This window comes from Physcomitrium patens, chromosome 15 (assembly GCF_059467195.1).
Source record: "Physcomitrium patens ecotype Gransden chromosome 15, ASM5946719v1, whole genome shotgun sequence".
Taxonomy (NCBI): Eukaryota; Viridiplantae; Streptophyta; class Bryopsida; order Funariales; family Funariaceae; genus Physcomitrium; species Physcomitrium patens.
In genome coordinates, this window is record NC_143424.1 from 2,321,261 (window position 1) to 2,341,018 (window position 19,758).

At 31.2% G+C, this 19,758-nt stretch overlaps 1 protein-coding gene across 1 annotated transcript; it reads right to left on the bottom strand.

Moving 5' to 3' along the window:
• Nucleotides 1-14,092: 14,092 nt before the first annotated feature.
• LOC112292165 (putative glutamine amidotransferase-like protein C13C5.04) lies at nt 14,093-15,791 on the bottom strand. The gene is made up of 6 exons (XM_024540368.3): nt 15,602-15,791; nt 15,343-15,461; nt 15,064-15,168; nt 14,754-14,924; nt 14,540-14,571; nt 14,093-14,291 (listed from the first exon to the last, which is right to left on the bottom strand). The coding sequence occupies exons 1-6, from the start codon at nt 15,789-15,791 to the stop codon at nt 14,093-14,095; spliced, it is 816 nt and encodes a 271-aa protein (XP_024396136.1).
• Between the last annotated feature and the right edge of the window lie 3,967 nt (nt 15,792-19,758).

Here is a 19,758-nt window from a genome sequence, read left to right on the forward strand (position 1 = left end):
AGAGTCATAAGGAATTGAGATTAAAAGATCCGTGATGAAATCCATAGAAATAAAAAACCATGGTTGTTCTAGAATGGATAATGGTTGAAGAAGTTTGTAAGATTGATGATAAGGAGTTTTTGATCTTGAACAAATGTCACATAACTGAATAAAGTCTTTCACACCCTTCTACATTTTTGGCCACTAAAAATCTCTGGATATAAGCTCTAAAGTCTTGTTGTATCTAAAATGTCTTGTTACTAGAAAGTCTTGATATACTTGAAGAATACATAATCATGCTTCTTCTTTTGGAACATATAATCGACCTTCAAAATAGAGTAGGTTGTTTTTAAAGTCAAACTTAGAAGTAACTTAAGACTTTGAAGAAGGATTCTTGATATTATGAATAAGAGGATCAGAAGACATACTTGATTAGATTTGTTTCACAAAGGTCGAAGCAACAATCAATGTTGATTTCATTACTCGAAGATGAAAATGCTTTAGTTTCAAGAGAATCATTCTTTGTTGATCAAAAGATGCATCTCCTTTATTTGGTACAAGATAAAAACATCTAAAAAAGGGATTTGATAAATCTTGTTATTTTTTGGATTGATATGTGATCTTGAAATCAAATCTTGATAAAGACATCCTCCAAAGGACTTGACAACAATTCAAAACATGTGCTGACATGAAGTACTCCAAATTCTTATAGTCTGTATATACGATGATTAGATTAGAAGCACCTTCTACATAATGATGCCATTCTTGAAATGAATCTATGATTGCAAGAAGTTCTTTGTTGTGGATTTCATAGTTAATCTCACTACTAAAAATTTTTTGGAATGAAAAGCTAATAGGTGAAGTTTATCATTTATTCCCATTTGTGATAATATGGCACCTAAGGCAAAATCTGATGTATTTGTTTCCATAAATAATTCCTTAGAAAAATCAATGCGATACAAGATTGGTGCAAAAATAAAGGCCGACTTCAAAATTTCAAAAGATGCTTCAACTTCTTTGCTCCAATCAAGTTTATCTTTGCAAGTAAAAACTTGTAAGTGGAGCTGTGATTCCAGAGAAGTCTTTATTGAAGATTTGATAGTAACTGGCAAGGCCAAAATAATTGAACATCTCTTACTGTTTTTGGAATTTTTCAATCCATAATAATTTAAACTTTCATAGGATCCATCACAAGTCTATCATTTGAAATGATATATCCTAAAAATTTGACTTGAGTAGTGTAGAATATACATTTTTTTTTTTTTATCTTGACATAGAGTCCCACATCTCTTAATTTTTGTACCACATAATGAACTTAAAGTTCACATTCATTTGTATTCTTGGAATAGATCAAGATATTGTTTAGATAACAGATAACAAAATCATCTAAAAACTTTCCAAAAACATCATTCATTAGAAGTTGAAAAGCTGCCAATCCATTTGTAAGTCTAAAAAGTATGACATTATATTCAAAATGCCTATACCTAACTCAAAATGCAGTCTTCCATTCATCTCTTTCTTTAATACATATTAGATTGTATGCTTTCCATAGATCTATTTTTGTGTAGAACTTAACTTGATTCAATTGATGGAGAAGTGCGGATATCAAAGGTAGAGGATATTTATTCTTGATGGTGATCTTATTGAGTCTTTAATAATCAACACACATCTACAATGATCTATCTTTCTTCTTCACAAATGAGATTGGAACTCTTGCTAGTGATTTGGAATAGCATATGAAATTCTTGGCCAAATTCTCTTCAATATATTCCTTGAATTCAGCTAATTTATTTTATAATAAACTATAGATTGGTCCAAATAGTGATTGTGCTCTTTTTTGAAGGTCAATTAAGTAGTCATAGAGATGATGTTTTGGAAGAGTATCCACATTCTTTTTCTCAAATACATCTTGAAATTCTTGATATTAGCTAAGAATGCTACTTGAAGTCTTTGCATCATTTGAAATAAGTGTGGCATAAATGATACAAGGTGATCATTCTTTTGCAGCATGCAAGAAAGCTTTTGCATCTACAAACACATGTTTTATTGTGCTAGATTTATATCTTTCTACTGGATTAATTTTACTCTTAATTATGCTTTTAAAAAAGTCAAGGATACGAGAAATCCAATCTATGCAAGGATTATACTTTTTTAACAATGATAAACCTAAAATGACTGAATTAGTAAGAGATCTAATTATATTAAAGATTATACAACTACTATGACTATTTATTTCTATATCTATAGGAAGTTTTTCATGAGTAATATCTCCAAAAGACAATAGATGACCATCTATGACTTCTACATGAACAGATTTAGTTTTTTGTACTAATAGTATTTTATGATTTTTAACAAATTCTACGTCTAAAAAACAAGCTGAGGCTCTTGAATCTATCAAGGCAAAGGCTTTATAATTATTAGGTCCTAAATATACATCTATTATAAAATAAGAAGAGGGTTTTGAGAAGAGGATAGGACCTTCATTAGAAATTATACAAGATTTCAGCAGCACGATTCCTATTATAGCTGGACAAATTCGTTTTCTAACACATTGTCATTTTTTATAGTTGTGCTCTTCATTTTGTAATTTTGTCGCTTCTTTGGATAATTTTGAGTAATGTGTTTAGGTTCTCCATAATATAAGTACAATCTTTTTTAGCGGCAATGAGTCTTTTCTTGCTCGATAAGAAGTTTAAAACGTACCACATCAATTTACATATCCTCTACTTTTGAATGTATGTATTGAGGAGATGTTGGTGTTGCCATTGAATTGTAGTAATATTGAGGCCCACTTATACCACTCTCAAATCAAAATTCAAAAAATTGATTGTCACACTTCACAGCAAAGTCAATTGTTTCACTCAATGTTTGAGGATCAGATAAGTTGAGCATCAATTTCTTTACTTCATATTATAATCCATAGAAAAATTGGCTAATAAGTGCAGCATCATTCCACTTGATATCAGTTACAAGTTGTCAAAACTATAAAGCATATAACATTACAGATTGATTATCTTGTTGCAAAATATGGATCTTGTTGGTTGCAACACAAGTTGCATCATGTTTTCTATAGTTAGATCAGAATTCTACCAAAAATACCTCTAGATTATCTAATATTGGATCTCATTGTTCAAAAAAAGATGAAAACCACGATAGTGTTGCATTTGAAAGAAGTGTATTAATGAATCTAACTTTTGATCTTAGAGTTGGATAGCCTTGAGGTTGAAGTTCAATCACAAATTGTACTTGATTGATAAATCCTTGGAATTTGGATCTTGTACCATCAAACTTCCCTAGCAAAACAACTCTTGATTTTTTAACACTTGAAGGATGTTCCATTGTGGATAGAGGGACATGATTTGGTGCAGATATTGAAATAACTCTAATCATCTCTATATCCTCACTTCTTGCAATTCTTGTTGATCTTTATAGTGGTAAGCTAAGTTGATACATGGCAAGCATCAATTCCTTCAATTGTTCTTACATTTGTGCCATTGCACTCTTCATTTCAACAAGCTTTGTCATAATAACATTCAAAAAAACATCTAATAGTATTCAATACATATAAAAAAAAGGACTTGAAGACAAAGAAAATACTAAGAACAATATTAATTTAGAAGAGGGTAATTTGTAACTTATAATATGCTTATGTCTTATCATGAGAAAGGAGTAATCCACTCTTAAACAAAACAAGACAAAGCTTTGATATTATAAGTGTATTCTTGTCAATTTATCAAAGACATGAACTAAAAGATGAAGCATTAATCAATGAAATTTGTTTGCATATTACTTGTTGTTTGTTTAGGAGTGCATAAGGCATCGTGCTATGGAAGGTGAGATTGTGTTTCACAAGTTGCCAAGAAATCTTAATAGGTTTCTCTCATACGAGAAGATTATAATCTGAATTTCAATTCAAAAGTACTTAAAACACTCTTCTTATTAATCTTAAGCAAACCTTAATCTCAAGTACCTTATTACTTTCATATTTAAGCAATTTAGATTTTTCTTGTAAGTCCCAATCCTAATCATTGTACTGTAACAAGCTATTACATCCAATCCAATTATCCATTTGATGTTAAATTTTGCATGCAATTTTCAATGTAAGTCTTCTATATGCTCAAGAACTTTTAGTCCAATTAAACTTAGAGATTGTGAGAAAACCTCCAAAATTTGCACTGATGTCATTCAGCTGCCAACTTGAAAAGTGAAGTAGAAATCTTAACAGTGATTTCTCCCTTTCCAACCATTAACTTTGTCTCAAATTTGGTGCATAGCTTGATCTTCAAGTCGTTCAATACCACACTAATTTTAACTTTAATCCGACTGAGAGATCTTTAGATATCATAGAAATCCTATCCAACCTCAAACTGCTACCTTCTAAAATCCTCTTGTGCTAAAAACTAGATATCTCTAAACCACGTTGTTAGAGTATTACAAACTGTTGTATATACTTAGCACACCTAATAATCCAAATAGTATCAAATTTTCAATTGTAGATGTTATACCAATTGCACGAACTAGCCAAAGTTGCTAGCTCTAATTACATAATATAAAATCCAAATCACTTATACAAACCCTGACTTCAAACAACAATTGCTAAGTCTTCCAAAACCCTCTCAAAATAATTCTCATGGCTGTGAAAAGAACTTCAAGCTAACTCTCAAACTCCAACCTCCAAGCTTCAAATGATCCCCTAACTTGCATTCAATGGTCATTTTAGTGACCAGAGGTGTGGTTTCGACCTTGTTTCACAAATAGTTGACCTTTGAGTATCAATCTAACTTATCCTAAGGATTTGTTAGCCCAATTCTATCCTTAACTTGATCCTAGTATCAATCATATCAACCACTTACTTCTTCTACCCTGATTTTATTAATTTATGGTCTTTCTCAAGTAGTAGAAGAGTCTCTATAATCTAGAAGGTAAAATTACTAACTAACCTTCAAACTACTAACTATTAAGATAAGAAAATAACTTAAGAGGCTTTTATGAAAGCTATTTTTAGATACCTCAAATCATAATTGAACTAAGATAATTAGATATCAATTAGAAATTCAAATTTTATTATAATTTCACTATATAGTTATATTACATCACAACATCATCCCCCTCTTAACCTGCTCATCATATGGCATGTATCAAATGAACCAAATGTCATAATTGGCATTGCACCATCTCTTCATTTTTTTCATCAAATCCTTTATTTTTATTTTTATCATCCTCTTCAAAATAATTGTCTTCTTAAAAAATATCGATAACTTTAGCATGATCTTTCATATTGATTTCTCTATCTTGTCTTTTAAAAATCTTCACTCGCTTTTTAGCAATAGATATTTTCAACCTAGTACCATCTAACTTTCTTAATGAATATGTGGCATTATCATAAACCATTACTATCATATATGATCCAAATCAACATTTTGAAAACTTCCGCAAAGTACTATGTTAGTTATCCAGATTGCTATTATAAACAAGTATCCAATCATCTTCTTTAATTTTTCTAGGCCTCAATCGATGTTGTTTATCAAATTGAATCTTATTCCATAACCTTTTTAATGCCAATTCCACATCTTTTGATCTTTGTTTAAGTTGCCGAATTCTAATGGCTAACACTTCTTTCCTTATCAACCCATCTTCCCATGGTAGCATACTCCAAGTTAGCACATTTTCTTCAATTGGCATAATTGATTTTTGACTTGTCATAAGTTCCACTGGCATATATCCTGTCACCGAACTATGTCTTGTTTGATAAGCCCATAATGCATAAAGTAGAAGTCGAGGCTGTTCTCTCACTCTTCTATTGCAAGCTTTAACTAAAGCTTTTATAATTGGTGGATGTCCACGTTCACACTTTACATTCCCTTATGGATTATAAGCAATAGTCAATGATAATTTGATTCCACATTTCATAAAAAAATCATGAGCTTCATGTGCATCCAATTCTCCTCGATCTGCAGTGATCTTTCCCACACATCCATAGCAACAAATAACTTCTTCAACTAAAAACCTGCAAATTTCCTCTATAGACTTTGTTCTTAGTGCCCCGCCTTCTACTTCGTTTGATAAACCTTCACGAGCCAAAACTAAATATCTCATTTACCATAGTCCCATCGGTACAATAACCAAATCCACAACCTATTTAAAATGAATAGCCAAAGGATATGTCGGATGTAATTCATCTCGATGTCATATATTTGAATACATGTGATAAGTTACATAAGATTCTACAAACAAAGTTACATCTCGATACATATTCTTCCACCAATATCGTTCCTTCATTTTAGCAAAAGTAGCCCAAATTCCTCTATATCCTACCCATAGACTCTTATGAAACTTCTTGAGTAGTCTTTGTTGATCTTCTTTTGTACCTACTACTTGTCTTGGAATTTCAATTCCTTTCTTTGGTCTCTTCCATAAAAATCCTTCTTGAAGCAAAAACCCATAAGCCTTCTTTTTTATTTGATTAAATTTTTCTGTTGACCAATTCTCTTGTTTAGCCAAGGTATTCAAATAAAGACCAATTCTTAATAAATTTCCTTCATAAACTTCTTCAAAAAGCATCTTGTCTTTCTTATTAAGATTTGATACTGAATAGAATTTTTTTCCAACATCATCAATATCTTCAACCATCTCGTCTTCTCTTTCATATACTACTTAAGATAATATATCTACTAGCGGATTGTCTTTTTTTGCAACATGCTTAAATTTTAAATTTAATAATTTGATATAAGCAATCTATCTCAACATTGTAATATGTGATATTGTATAATTGGTAACCATTTCAAGTAAAGGCAAACATTATGTTCCAATTACCACCAAAGTTCCAATCAAATAATCTTTTTCACCTTTCATAGGTGAAACAACTCCCGATAGTTTCCTTTTTATTTATGAATATGCACGTTGGCGAGTACTTAAAACTTTAGCTCCAAATTTTATTACAAATCTAAATCCATTTGAGTCATCTTGACCTACAGCCCATTGATTTGCGATTAGACTAGTATCCATAGTAAAAATCACTAGTTTATTGTACTTATAATCAACCTTTGTGAACATTGGAGGCAATATCAATAATTTCTTCAATCTTTGCATTACTTTAATATGCTTTTCTTCCCATTTAAATTGATAGCCCTTGCATAATAGTTCATACAATGGATCATCTATGTGAGCATAATGAAGAATTCAAATACGATAAAATACACATTCACCTATAAACTTGCAAACCTCTTTTATAAAATCACAATCCTCTTTCATTCTTCTAATCGCATCAACCTTAGTCGGATCTGGTTTTCTTCTATAAAATTCAGATAAATTTCCAACAATCACAACCTCTTATATTCCAAATGTAGATTTTGTATTCGATAATGTAAGATGAACTTCTCCAAGCCGAGTCAATATTTTTTTATAATCTTGTATATGATCAGCAACATACTTACGACACCCCCTCTTATCTAAAGTTTCATCCTTGTCTTCTTCTTTGCATTCTTTTATAGGAACATCATCTAGAAAAGGTATAGTCTTGTCAGGAATAAAATCTCTCAATACCTTATTCATCCCATTCATCATATACGCAACTGAGTTGGTTGCGCCTTGAAGAAGAGTATACATTCTAACTAATTGAAGTGGTGTCCTTATCGTTGTCATGTCTCTACTTCCTTTTGCAAATTGAAATTGGTCATAGTCCGAATACAAATCACCCATTGAATAGATTGTCCTTCCTTCAAACGCCTCAGCAAATTCATCTACAATAGGCCCAATTCTTGCATTCTTGATAGTTATTACATTCATTAGTTGCATATCTTGAATAAAATATAATGACTCATTTTTTTTAGGCACTATAAACCATCGACTAGAATATGGTACAAAAGAGGGCTCTAAAATCTTCATCTTCATCTTTTCTTTTAATAATTCAACCAAGCTTAATAAATATATCCTTGGTATTGGAATTGGCCTTAGATTCTAAGGTACATGTGGTACAGTGAAAATAACCATAGGTGTTATAATATTTGGATCCACATACTCAATTTCATAAGATTCAAAGACAAATGATCTACCTTGTTTTGCCAACATCTCTTTGAAGTAGGTAATTACCTCTAGCAATAAAGAACCATCAGAATCAATCTTCAATTCTTCAAAAGTCTCTTTAGTAAATTTGTGATCAATATTCTTTGGATCTCTGAAGCTCTTTTCTCTTGATGCTTCTTCTATTTGTTCTTTAGAATCTTCTGGCAAAGGTCCAGCAACCGGTTTAATTTTCTTATCTACTATCTTATATTTTGTCTCAATTATAACCTCCGATTCTTGAAAAGATTCAATCATATCATAAACTTCTCTTGAATGAATTGATATAATTTTATCATCATTATCTAATCCAATAGATGCAATCAATTTCAAAGGATCATCTAGTCCATTTTTTTCATAAATACCACTAATCTTTTCATTATCTTTTAATATTTCTAACATATACATTTTTTTTTTCAATAGTACTTAATTCCTTCATTTCTTTTCTTTTTAAATCATCAATCTTCTTATACATAATGCTTTAAATTTCAAAAATACTAATAAATCCTTCATTAAAGACACCTACATCTTGCAAGAGTACCTCTCTTTTTGTACCTCTATAATCTTGCTTTATAGTGGTATCCCCAAAAAATCCTTGAATTCTTCAATAATCCTTGGCAATGGATTTTCTCTCAATTTGTCTCGATTTTACTCATGATTTAGAGGCACAGTCAAAAATTGTATTACCCTCCTCCCATCTTTACTACAAATTCGTACATAAGCTGAACCATCATCAACTACCTTTATTTCTATCTGAGTTGCAATAATATATGGTTGTCCCAAAATAAGAGGATAAGATGTTGTATCTTGAATAAAAAAATTCTACTCCATTACAACATCACTAATCCAAATTTTCACATCCAAGCAAGCACCATATAACTCCCTTCGTGTATTATTGACTGCTCGTATTACTCATCCATGCTCTATGTCAATTGGCCACCTTTGTTTCATATAAAGATCTTTAGACATAAGGTTTATCTATGAACCATGGTCAATCAAAGCAACAATTGGTTCATTCATATCTCCAATCTTCACTAATGCCTCTCTAGTTGCTCTAGTCCAATGCTTCCGAGTATAATGACTTGAAACCTCTCTATCTTTATTACCTTGATCATCAAAATGTATCCTTTGATTATGACTCCTTCATTCACTTGCTGATTGTTTGTAACAATTATCAAATACATCTTCTTGACCTTTATAAATGTGTACATCAATAGCATGATTTAATCCAGTTTCTTCCATTAATTCCCTCTTTCATTTAATACTGTCAATAATGATATCATGGAATTCTTTCTTGGTAATTCCTAAAATTTCTTTCAATAGAAACTCAACCTTAGCATTGAGCACACGTTCCTCAAGCACTCCCTTTAAATCTGTTGTCGCTTCAATATCAAAGAATAATTTATAAGTTATCAATTTACCTTTATCTTTCATTTCCTTTGTTTTTTCTTTCGATATTGTTGAAGTATCATTTGTGGGAAATTCTTGTGAAGTCGATGCACAAGCCTTATTTCCTCGAGTTTGTCTCTTAGAAGAATTTTCTTTTCTTGAATCATCAAAATTTCTTCTCTTCTTTTCTTCCATTAAAGCTTCATATTGGCTTTTAGCAACATATGCATGTACTGACAAAGTTTCTACATGATCCTATGAACCCGTAGTACCACGAATTGTTGCAACAATTCTCAATAAAGCTTCTCGTGGCATCTTCTCTTTTTGCATTGTAGAAATGGCAAAAGATCAAAGTTCACTTAGTTGAATATTTCCAACAAAATTTTGTCTGCTATCATTATCCACCTTAGTTCTATAATTAGTAGCTTCTATTATTATAATTCTATATATTGCCAAATAATCTTTAACCAATGCTTTGATGTCTCCTTTACTAAAGTTGGTTTGGAGAAGATCACCAGGATCTTTCAATGCAACCTTCTCATCTTTCCAATAAACAATGCCTTATTATACCATTTCATCAAATTCACCACAATCTTTTTGAGAATGAGAATCATCATCACACCAAATATATCTTTGCACATACTTTTGTTTAAAAGTAGCCTTTGAACTTATTGTAGAAGTCTTTTCTTCAAGCTTTGCAAGTTTTATTTGAAGATCTTGCATCCCTTGTACAATCTCCTCAAGTCACATATCTTCTTTCTTTGGTGTAGTCAATGGAGGTTGGACAATAGGCACAATCAATCTTGTAGTAGGCATTGGGGTCTATGGTACTTGTACCACTCTTCAAGTACGAAACCTATCCTTTTTTCTTTCTTTTTTTGTAAGTAATCCAATAGCATCTTCAACAGCTCTCTACTTTGTTGTCAATCCTTCTTCTTCTTTATCTTCAAGAAGAGCTTCTAACTTCTCTTATGATTCTTCATGAGCAGCTTAAAGAAACAATTCAACCTTCTTTGGTCCCAATGTTAACTTTTCTATTTTCGATAATCAAAAAAATTGCCTTTCAAATTCTCTTAATAATTTTATAACTTGCAAATTTTTGTTAGATCGCTCAATCCATTCCAAGAATGATTTCTTAGTAACTCGATCACTATCCTCCAAAAAATACTCATCCTTCAATGCATATCAACTATATCAACCATATCAACCACTTACTTCTTCTATCTTGATTTTATCAATTTATGGTCTTTCTCAGGTAGTAGAAGAGTCTCTACAACTTAGAAGGTAAAATTACTAACTAACCTTCAACCTACTAATTATTAAGATAATAAAATAATTTGAGAGGCTTTTATGAAAGCCATGTTTAGATATCTTAAATCATAATTAAATTAAAATAATTAGATATTAATTAGAAATTTATTTTTAATTATAATTTTACTATATAGTCGTATTACATCATGAAATCGTGTCAAAGAAAGAATAAAAAGATATAAATAAAGAAATACATATATTAAAAAGAAACTGGAATAGCTTATTGCCAAAAGACAAGGAAACTTGAGACTCTTGAAACTAGACTAGAAGTAAGAAAAGAGTTGACATGAGTGAAGAGGGCTTCTTTCTTCTCTCTATATATACTATCTAATTAGGGGCTACATGATGATGTTCTATAGGACCTCCAATATGTGTTGACTTCGTAGGTCACATGCCTTGACTTACAAGGCAAGTTTTTTTACGTGTGGGCCACGTAGTTAGCTTGGTCTTTAAACTAACAACATGTATGGCACATGGCCAATTTATTGACCACGTTTTTAAACCATAATATCAATTATAGACACCTGTAAAGTCAAAGCATTGTCTATGAAGCTTCTAAGAAGCTTATAAGAAGCTTCTATAGAAGATATTATAGAATTAACTTACTTTTATCTACTTCTACTTACTTAGACATATTTATATAGGTAATTACTAGCTTAGAGGTATATGTCTGTGATAATAAAAGACTTGATAACTTGGCAGCGATAAATGCTACAGTTGAATTAGCCATTTAGATGTTACGTGGACATGGGTTATAATTGGAAATGGCATTGAAGCCTTCAAATCCAATAAGATTAATAGATATATGTTTTGCATATTTAAATGAATGTATATTTAAATGAATGCATATTAATATCATTTTTTTATTTTATTTTATTTTCTTCATTATTTTTATTTTTTACATTCTTTTGTAATGGTGTTTTTATACATCAATAATTTGTTATTTATATTAAATTGTTTTATATTATTTTCTTTGATTACGTGATATTTATTAATAATATCAATTTTTTTAATATGTAGTAAATTAAAATAATTAAATTTATTAAAATCAAAATAATTGTTCATACTTTATAATAACTATACTGATTATTAAATATATATATATATATATTATCTTAAATTATATGGTGTTTTATACAATTATTTACAATTCTAAGTTGATATTTGTAATATTTGTATATTTTGATATGAACGCTTTTGACAAACATAAAATAAGATAAGAAGCATGTATTTTTTAAAATTAAAATTAAAATCAAATTCTTAACATATATTAAAATTATTATTTTTTATATTTATAAGATGCATAGTTGAAATAGTCAAAGGTTGTATAATTGAATCTTAAAACCACTTAAAATTGAATTTAAAACCATTTCATTAATATATATATATATATATATATATATATATATATATATAAATAAAAAATAAAAGAAAAAAGAAAAAAGAAAAAAGAAATCACATACACTTACTATTGGCTCTTAAAAAAATACTATTATATGGTATTTAACAACAAGACTATAAATTTTAGGATTTTTTCACAATTTCATGTTGAGCATATGTAATCATAATCTAGTTTATATCTATTTGATAATAGAGTTAAATATTTACAAAAATAATAGACCACATTAGTCTTTAATAATTTATAGATGATACAAATATTAATGTAGTATATTTTTAAATTGTTTCTATTTTTATTTTTTATGTATAACTGTAAAAAAAAATAAACATTTAAATCTTCTAAAAAGAAACAAAACACATTTATTTCAAGTAACATTTTAATTATTGATGTTGTAGTAGATCTTAGAATTGCCACACTTCTTTCAAAATTTAATCCATGGATTTTCTTCAAGTAAAGCCTCATTATTAGATAGAATATAATTTTTAGTTTATGTTACAAAATTCAAATATAATAAGAAATAAAAATCATAGATCACACAAAAAAAAATCTTTGGTCTAATGTTAAAATTATTCTTTGACCTATTTATATAAAGATAAGAAATTAGAAATTAATTTTATAATATATTTAATCAAAGTAGATAGAACATTACTTAAAAGTTTACAAAGTGCATAGCATTTAATGACCTTTAAATGAAGAGATAATATTAATTTTTTTTTAATACTTTTAACATTAAAGGTTTTAGACAAAGGTTAGAACAACAAAAAAAAGTAAAAATTTTAAATTTTAAAAATACTAATATAACTTATTTAGCATTCTAGATTCATTATTAATGGATGGAGGAAATATAAAAATGCAAATAGCAAAGTTTATTATTAGATGGGAAATTATAAGATCTAGATACAAAATAATACATTATAGTTTGATGAAGCAATATAGAATGACAAAAAAACTAAATGATTGGTTTAATTTGGTCTAATAAAATATGGCCAAATCACATAATAAGTGACATTGACTTAAGTCAAGAAACCTTTGGAATAACACAATATATTTCTAAAGAGATGGAACAAATCTTATAGGCCAAAAGAACATAAAGAGTTAAAACAATTTGTTAATTAGATGGAACAATAAAATAACATATAATAGGCCTCATTATTTACACACCAAATTTTGAATAATAGAAGGTATAATAAGATCCTATTTCCTTTACTATTCATTATATCATATCTTACTTCAAAATATATCTCTTCAAAAGAGATATTAAGACATAGGAGTATTTTTAACCCTTCCAATTGCAAGGTGATCTTTTCATAAGAAGCACAATAATCAATTATGTAACAAATTAGATATTTCAAAAATAAAACACATACAAAAGTCAACACTGTAAAAGGTACTGACAAAACATATGCTTTATTCAAATTGTAACACACACGTTCTTTGGTTTATGTTTGTGTTTATTCATTTATTTTTTCCATTGCAAGCAATCTATGAAATAATCTTAGCAACAACAATCAGTGAAATAAATCGAAATCCCACAATATTAAAGAGAAACAAAGTTGCATATTACATTCATTCTTGTGTAGTGAATTACATGACTGAGACTGATGAAATCTTGTCCCATTCCAAGCATCTCATCTGATCCTCTACGTTGCAAGTCGCATGAAATTGAGGTATCATCATCGAACTGTTTTGTAATTCATGACGATACTCCTCAGATTTCATTCGACAAAATATTGCTTTTAGACAGAAGGTTGGAATGAATGATCTCACAAATCACAAAATTGTACATGAACGATCATTCACATCTATATGCTACAAAATCCATAATGGTATAGCTAAAACTATACCATAATATATATATATATATATATATATATATATATATCATACCTGCAGAACGTGCATGCTGATCGATACACACGAACATCTTCGACGATTGATATGTTAACAAAGTGGAGATCAGAGAGAAGTTGAAGGGAATTTGTCTAAAGCTCCCATGTAGAAGAGCAACATCTGCTTGACGACCCACTCGTAATCCGTTGGCTGTTTCAGTGTGGCAAGTCCGTGTTCCACAAGCTGCTCCGGCACCCAGAGCTTCTCCCGATCATACTCCAGCAGCTTTTCCAACACATAAATGTTGTGGGAGTAGTCAGGGTGTCTGCAACACACCAACCACCAACATGCATTGTAGTCAACTCGAAGCCCAACTACAAGCAGAGACACTAGAAGACTATGGTTTTTCAAAACCTAATTTGCAACCTCAGCAGCAGCGAAGTTTGTCCATGCTATCTGACTGCTTGAGTTTGCCTACATTGCAAAAGATCCATCTATATTAATCTCCAGTGATGATAGAAGTGTGGTTGATAGAAGTGCGAGTGTGTAAATAGCATAAGGATGGTGACTTACCCACAGAATGTTAGATATTGTTGCTTTTTGTACTGCAAATCAAGCAGAGCACAAATTGTTAGCACCAGCGTAGGCCTGAGTCCTAATCAGCGAAACCCCTGTCGGATAAGAATGAGAAGAAAAGAGAACTGATGTAACTAGGGTGGATTGCAGATGTCAAGTTGTTGATGAAATTCCAGCCCCAGAAGACGAGTGCGAAGAAAAGACCACTCACAATGGATTGAAACTCTGTGACGTTATTGGTGGCCAAATTGAGGAAGCCGGGTGGTAGTTGCAAAATGGCGTCGTTGTGGTGGTAATGGAGCAGGAACTCTTTCAATCTGGGAAAGAAGACCTGCTCTCCATCTTCCGTTACTCGTGCTTTTCTCACAGACACCTCCGAACCCTACAGGAACAAAAGTATTCATGAGAAGGAAACCAATGGACAAGGAAAAGCACATAATGCTGTTACTGCAGCACACGTTGAATTTGATATCGTAGTGGTTGCGGCGAATCAAACAGGTTATGGCACCATAAACAAACACCTTCGGATTGCGACCTACGTGACCGCCCAGAGCTTGCGCAATAGCTTGGTGACCAAAGCTTATCCCTACCGTCTTCACTTTCTTCTTGTCCAATTCACGAATTTCCTGCATCAAACGGCCAAATCGAGGTCGTCCAAAGGAATTTCTCAATTTAACGACGACAAATCTAATAATCAGAACTCTCTTCAATCCGACATTGGATCACCGTAGCCACATCATCTTTGCATCCAATACCATGAATTGCAAACAAGAAAAGGAGTACCTCGACGAGTGTCTCACATTTAACAAGCGCTGAATCCAAGCACCGCCATCATAGACTCCGCTGAGCGAACCAGTGATCAACACACCGTCAAAATCCGCTAGATCTTTGGGGTATTCTTCGGCCTTGACGTCGAACCCTAGCACAGATGATCCCACCCGGGATCAGTGCAAAATTTCAGAATGCAAGCTCGTTCCACTCAAATTACAAAACTCCAACCAGGAAAACAAATTATAGAATCAAAACACAGCAACTGCGAAAAGGAACACGCGTATCAACCTGTGAACGAAAGAGAGGGCGGCACGGTTATTTGTGGGTGCAAAATTGTGGACGCATTGGCCAAGACATGGTTGAAAGCTTTCTGCAACAATTGCAAGTAGCCTCCGGTGCTGGCGTACACGGCCGGCGCCAAATGATCCTGCAAGCGCTCACATTCCAACACAGCCAGCTGCATCACCCTCCTCCCCATGTCTCCACAAAAATCTCACAACCTCCACACACCCACAACAAAATCCAGCCCTCCTACTTTCTCTTGTTGCCAGACCGTCTCTCTTTTGCAACTCTGTCAAATGCAGCTTGTCAGAAATGCAAGTTCGCAATCCACCCCAAATCCCAAAAATCCAACGAAAAAACAAAAACCCACATCGGATTGTTGTGAAGCAGCATGCAGAATCCGATGTTGGAGATTTCAATGCCAAGGAATTTGATGAGCAGATTCAGGTGAGCATGCCGAAGTCATCAGAAAACGACAAATATTGAAGCTGGAAACCGAATCTGAGAAGAGTCCGTTGAAGAGGATTCTGTGAGCTTTTTTCCCAGCTTGACCATCAAAATGGTGATTTAATGTTCTTATTTGTGATGGGGCAAAATCAGGGATGGTGATGAGGTGGGGTGCTGTTCCGGATCATTGTCTCTCCTGAAGAAAACTTGTGGGAAGTGCATGAAACATGAGTGCCCAAAACTCAGTCTTTATGGGTTAGTTCAACACCATTCATGACAATCATAGGATTAATTAGCAAGATAATCACTGGTTGTGAGCTAATTAGGAGGATGGAATGGAGTAAAACTTTACACTAGATGACAAATGGAGAAAATATTATAAATACACCTAAAATTTGTCAAAATATCAAATCTATTCCTCTTTTTTTTTTTTTTTTTTTTTTTTTTGTGATGATTGCATATTTGTCCCTTCAACATGATACATAAGCTATAACATTCTTGTTTTTTTCCAAGACTTTGGCATTTTCTATAGTAATGGTATATTCATCAAGAACTACATGTGTTCTTACTACATGCAACAATACTACATGACAACAACACTACATGATAACAACACTAGATGCAACATTCTTGAAAATAGTAATTATTTGTAAGGAATCCAAAAAAAAAAAGAATGACAAATTCAACATGGTCCATGAAGATATATATTTTGCTCCACTATTGCCTTTATATATACTATCTAACTAAGAGCTATGTGGCAACATTCTATAGAACCTCCAACACATGTCCAATTTATAAGACACTTGTCTTAATTTGTAAAGCAAATTTTTTATATGTATACTATATAGTTAGCTTGTATCATAAGTTAATAACGCGTGCAACATGTGACCAACTTGTTAGCTAAGCTTTTAACCTATCAATCAATTAAAAACATGTGTATAGTCAAAATTGCATCTACAAAGCTTTTCTACAAAATATTATCAAATTAACTTATTTTTATCTACTTCTCTCTATTTATATTATTTAGATAATTATTAGAATTAATATATATATTTGTGACATCATTTCCCTCTTTCTCCCCTTTTTAGAAACAAACTCCATAAAAAGTGGTGATCACATATTCCTAAAGTCTAAGATGCAACAAATTGTGTTTACCACATACTTTAATCTTTATTCTCTTTGAAGGTAGTTAATAGGGCCTCTCAACCATGGATAATGTTCCATTCAAGGGTGAGAAGACCACCTAGATATTTGATCCCTATTGAGGCCTATATAAATTTCTTCAAATAATACATTTATAACATTATTAGGAGTTGTTCCTACCTCCACTAAATCACCAAACATCAAGATTTTCTTTTAAGATTGTGATACCAAACGCATTGTATCTTGCTATCTATTCAAAAGAATATATATATATATATATATATATATATATGTGTCGTTCTTGATAATCTTCATTTCTATTAGATCATCTTAAAAGCTATAACAATTACAATATCTTGTCCAATAAGTCGGCAAAAGATAGCTCTTGAATTGAATTTGTTGATTGTTGGTTCTCCATCTCCTTAGTATCACAAATATACATAAATTACAACAAAGATAGAATATCGAATGCAATCTTCTTTAGATCTTGTTTCTTTTATTACAAAGATTTATTATCTTTTATCTTGATTTTGATGGATGTCTTTGATGAAAAGCATCAACCTCTTTTATCACATTTGTAAGATTCTTGACTAACTCTTATATGCATTCACTAATATCATATCTATGCCAATAAACAAGATATTCCAACTTATTTTAGCACTACCTAGAATCTAAAATTTCTTCCACTTCAAACTTTTGATTATTATCTATTTTTATAAAAAATAATAATATTTATCTTTTTCTCAAAATATTCACTATTTTATATAATTTAAGATGACACAAATAGAATATGTGATGGATCTTCATAGACTCTAGTAGATGTAATTTATACGCAATTAGACTGATTAATTCATAAATAAAAAAATGGTCCAAGCCTACAGTAATGTCATGAATATACACATATAAAGTAGTAATTATCTGTATAAATAGGTAGAAGTAAGTAGAAGTAGGTGAAAGTTAGTTAATTCTATAATATCTTCTATAGAAGCTTACTACAAACTTCATAGGTGCTGCTTTGATTTTATAGGAGTCTATAATTGACTTTATGGTTTAAAAACGTGGTAAATAAGTTGGCCATGTGCCACACATATTATTAACTTGAAGACCAAGCTAACTATGTGGCCCACACGTAGAAAAACTTGCCTTGTAAGTCAAGGCATGTGTCTTACAAAGTCAATACATACAGGAAGTCCTAAAGAACATCACCACCTAGCCCCTAGTTAGATAGTATATATAGAGAGATGAGTGAAGCCATCTTCACTATTATCAATTCTTTCATTACTTTCAGTCTAGTTTCAAGAGTCTCAAGTTTTCTTATCTTTAAGCAATAAGCCATTATAGTTTCTTTTTAATATATATACTTCTTTATTTCTATTTTTTCACTCTTTCATTCATACGGATTTCATTGATTAATGCATCATCTTTTGATTCATGTCTTTGACAAATTGACAAGAATACACTTATAATATCAAAGCTTTGTCTTGTTTTGTTTAAGAGTGGATTACTCCTTTCTCATGATAAGACATAAGCATATTAGAAGTTGCAAATTACCCTCTTCTAAATTAATATTGTTCTTAGTATTTTCTTTGTCTTCAAGTCCTTTTTTTTATATGTATTGAATACTATTAGATGTTTTTTTGAATGTTATTATGACAAAGCTTGTTGAAATGAAGAGTGCAATGGCACAAATGTAAGAACAATTGAAGGAATTGATGCTTGCCATGTATCAACTTAGCTTACCACTATAAAGATCAACAAGAATTGCAAGAAGTGAGGATATAGAGATGATTAGAGCTACTTCAATATCTGCACCAAATCATGTCCCTCTATCCACAATGGAACATCCTTCAAGTGTTAAAAAACCAAGAGTTGTTTTGCTAGGGAAGTTTGATGGTACAAGATCCAAATTTCAAGGATTTATCAATCAAGTACAATTTGTGATTGAACTTCAACCTCAAGGCTATCCAACTCTAAGATCAAAAGTTAGATTCATTAATACACTTCTTTCAAATGCAACACTATCGTGGTTTTCATCTTTTTTTGAACAATGAGATCCAATATTAGATAATCTAGAGGTATTTTTGGTAGAATTCTGATCTAACTATAGAAAACATGATGCAACTTGTGTTGCAACCAACAAGATCCATATTTTGCAACAAGATAATCAATCTGTAATGTTATATGCTTTATAGTTTTGACAACTTGTAACTGATATCAAGTGGAATGATGCTGCACTTATTAGCCAATTTTTCTATGGATTATAATATGAAGTAAAGAAATTGATGCTCAACTTATCTGATCCTCAAACATTGAGTGAAACAATTGACTTTGCTATGAAGTGTGACAATCAATTTTTTGAATTTTGATTTGAGAGTGGTATAAGTGGGCCTCAATATTACTACAATTCAATGGCAACACCAACATCTCCTCAATACATACATTCAAAAGTAGAGGATATGTAAATTGATGTGGTACGTTTTAAACTTCTTATCGAGCAAGAAAAGACTCATTGCCGCTAAAAAAGATTGTACTTATATTATGGAGAACCTAAACACATTACTCAAAATTATCCA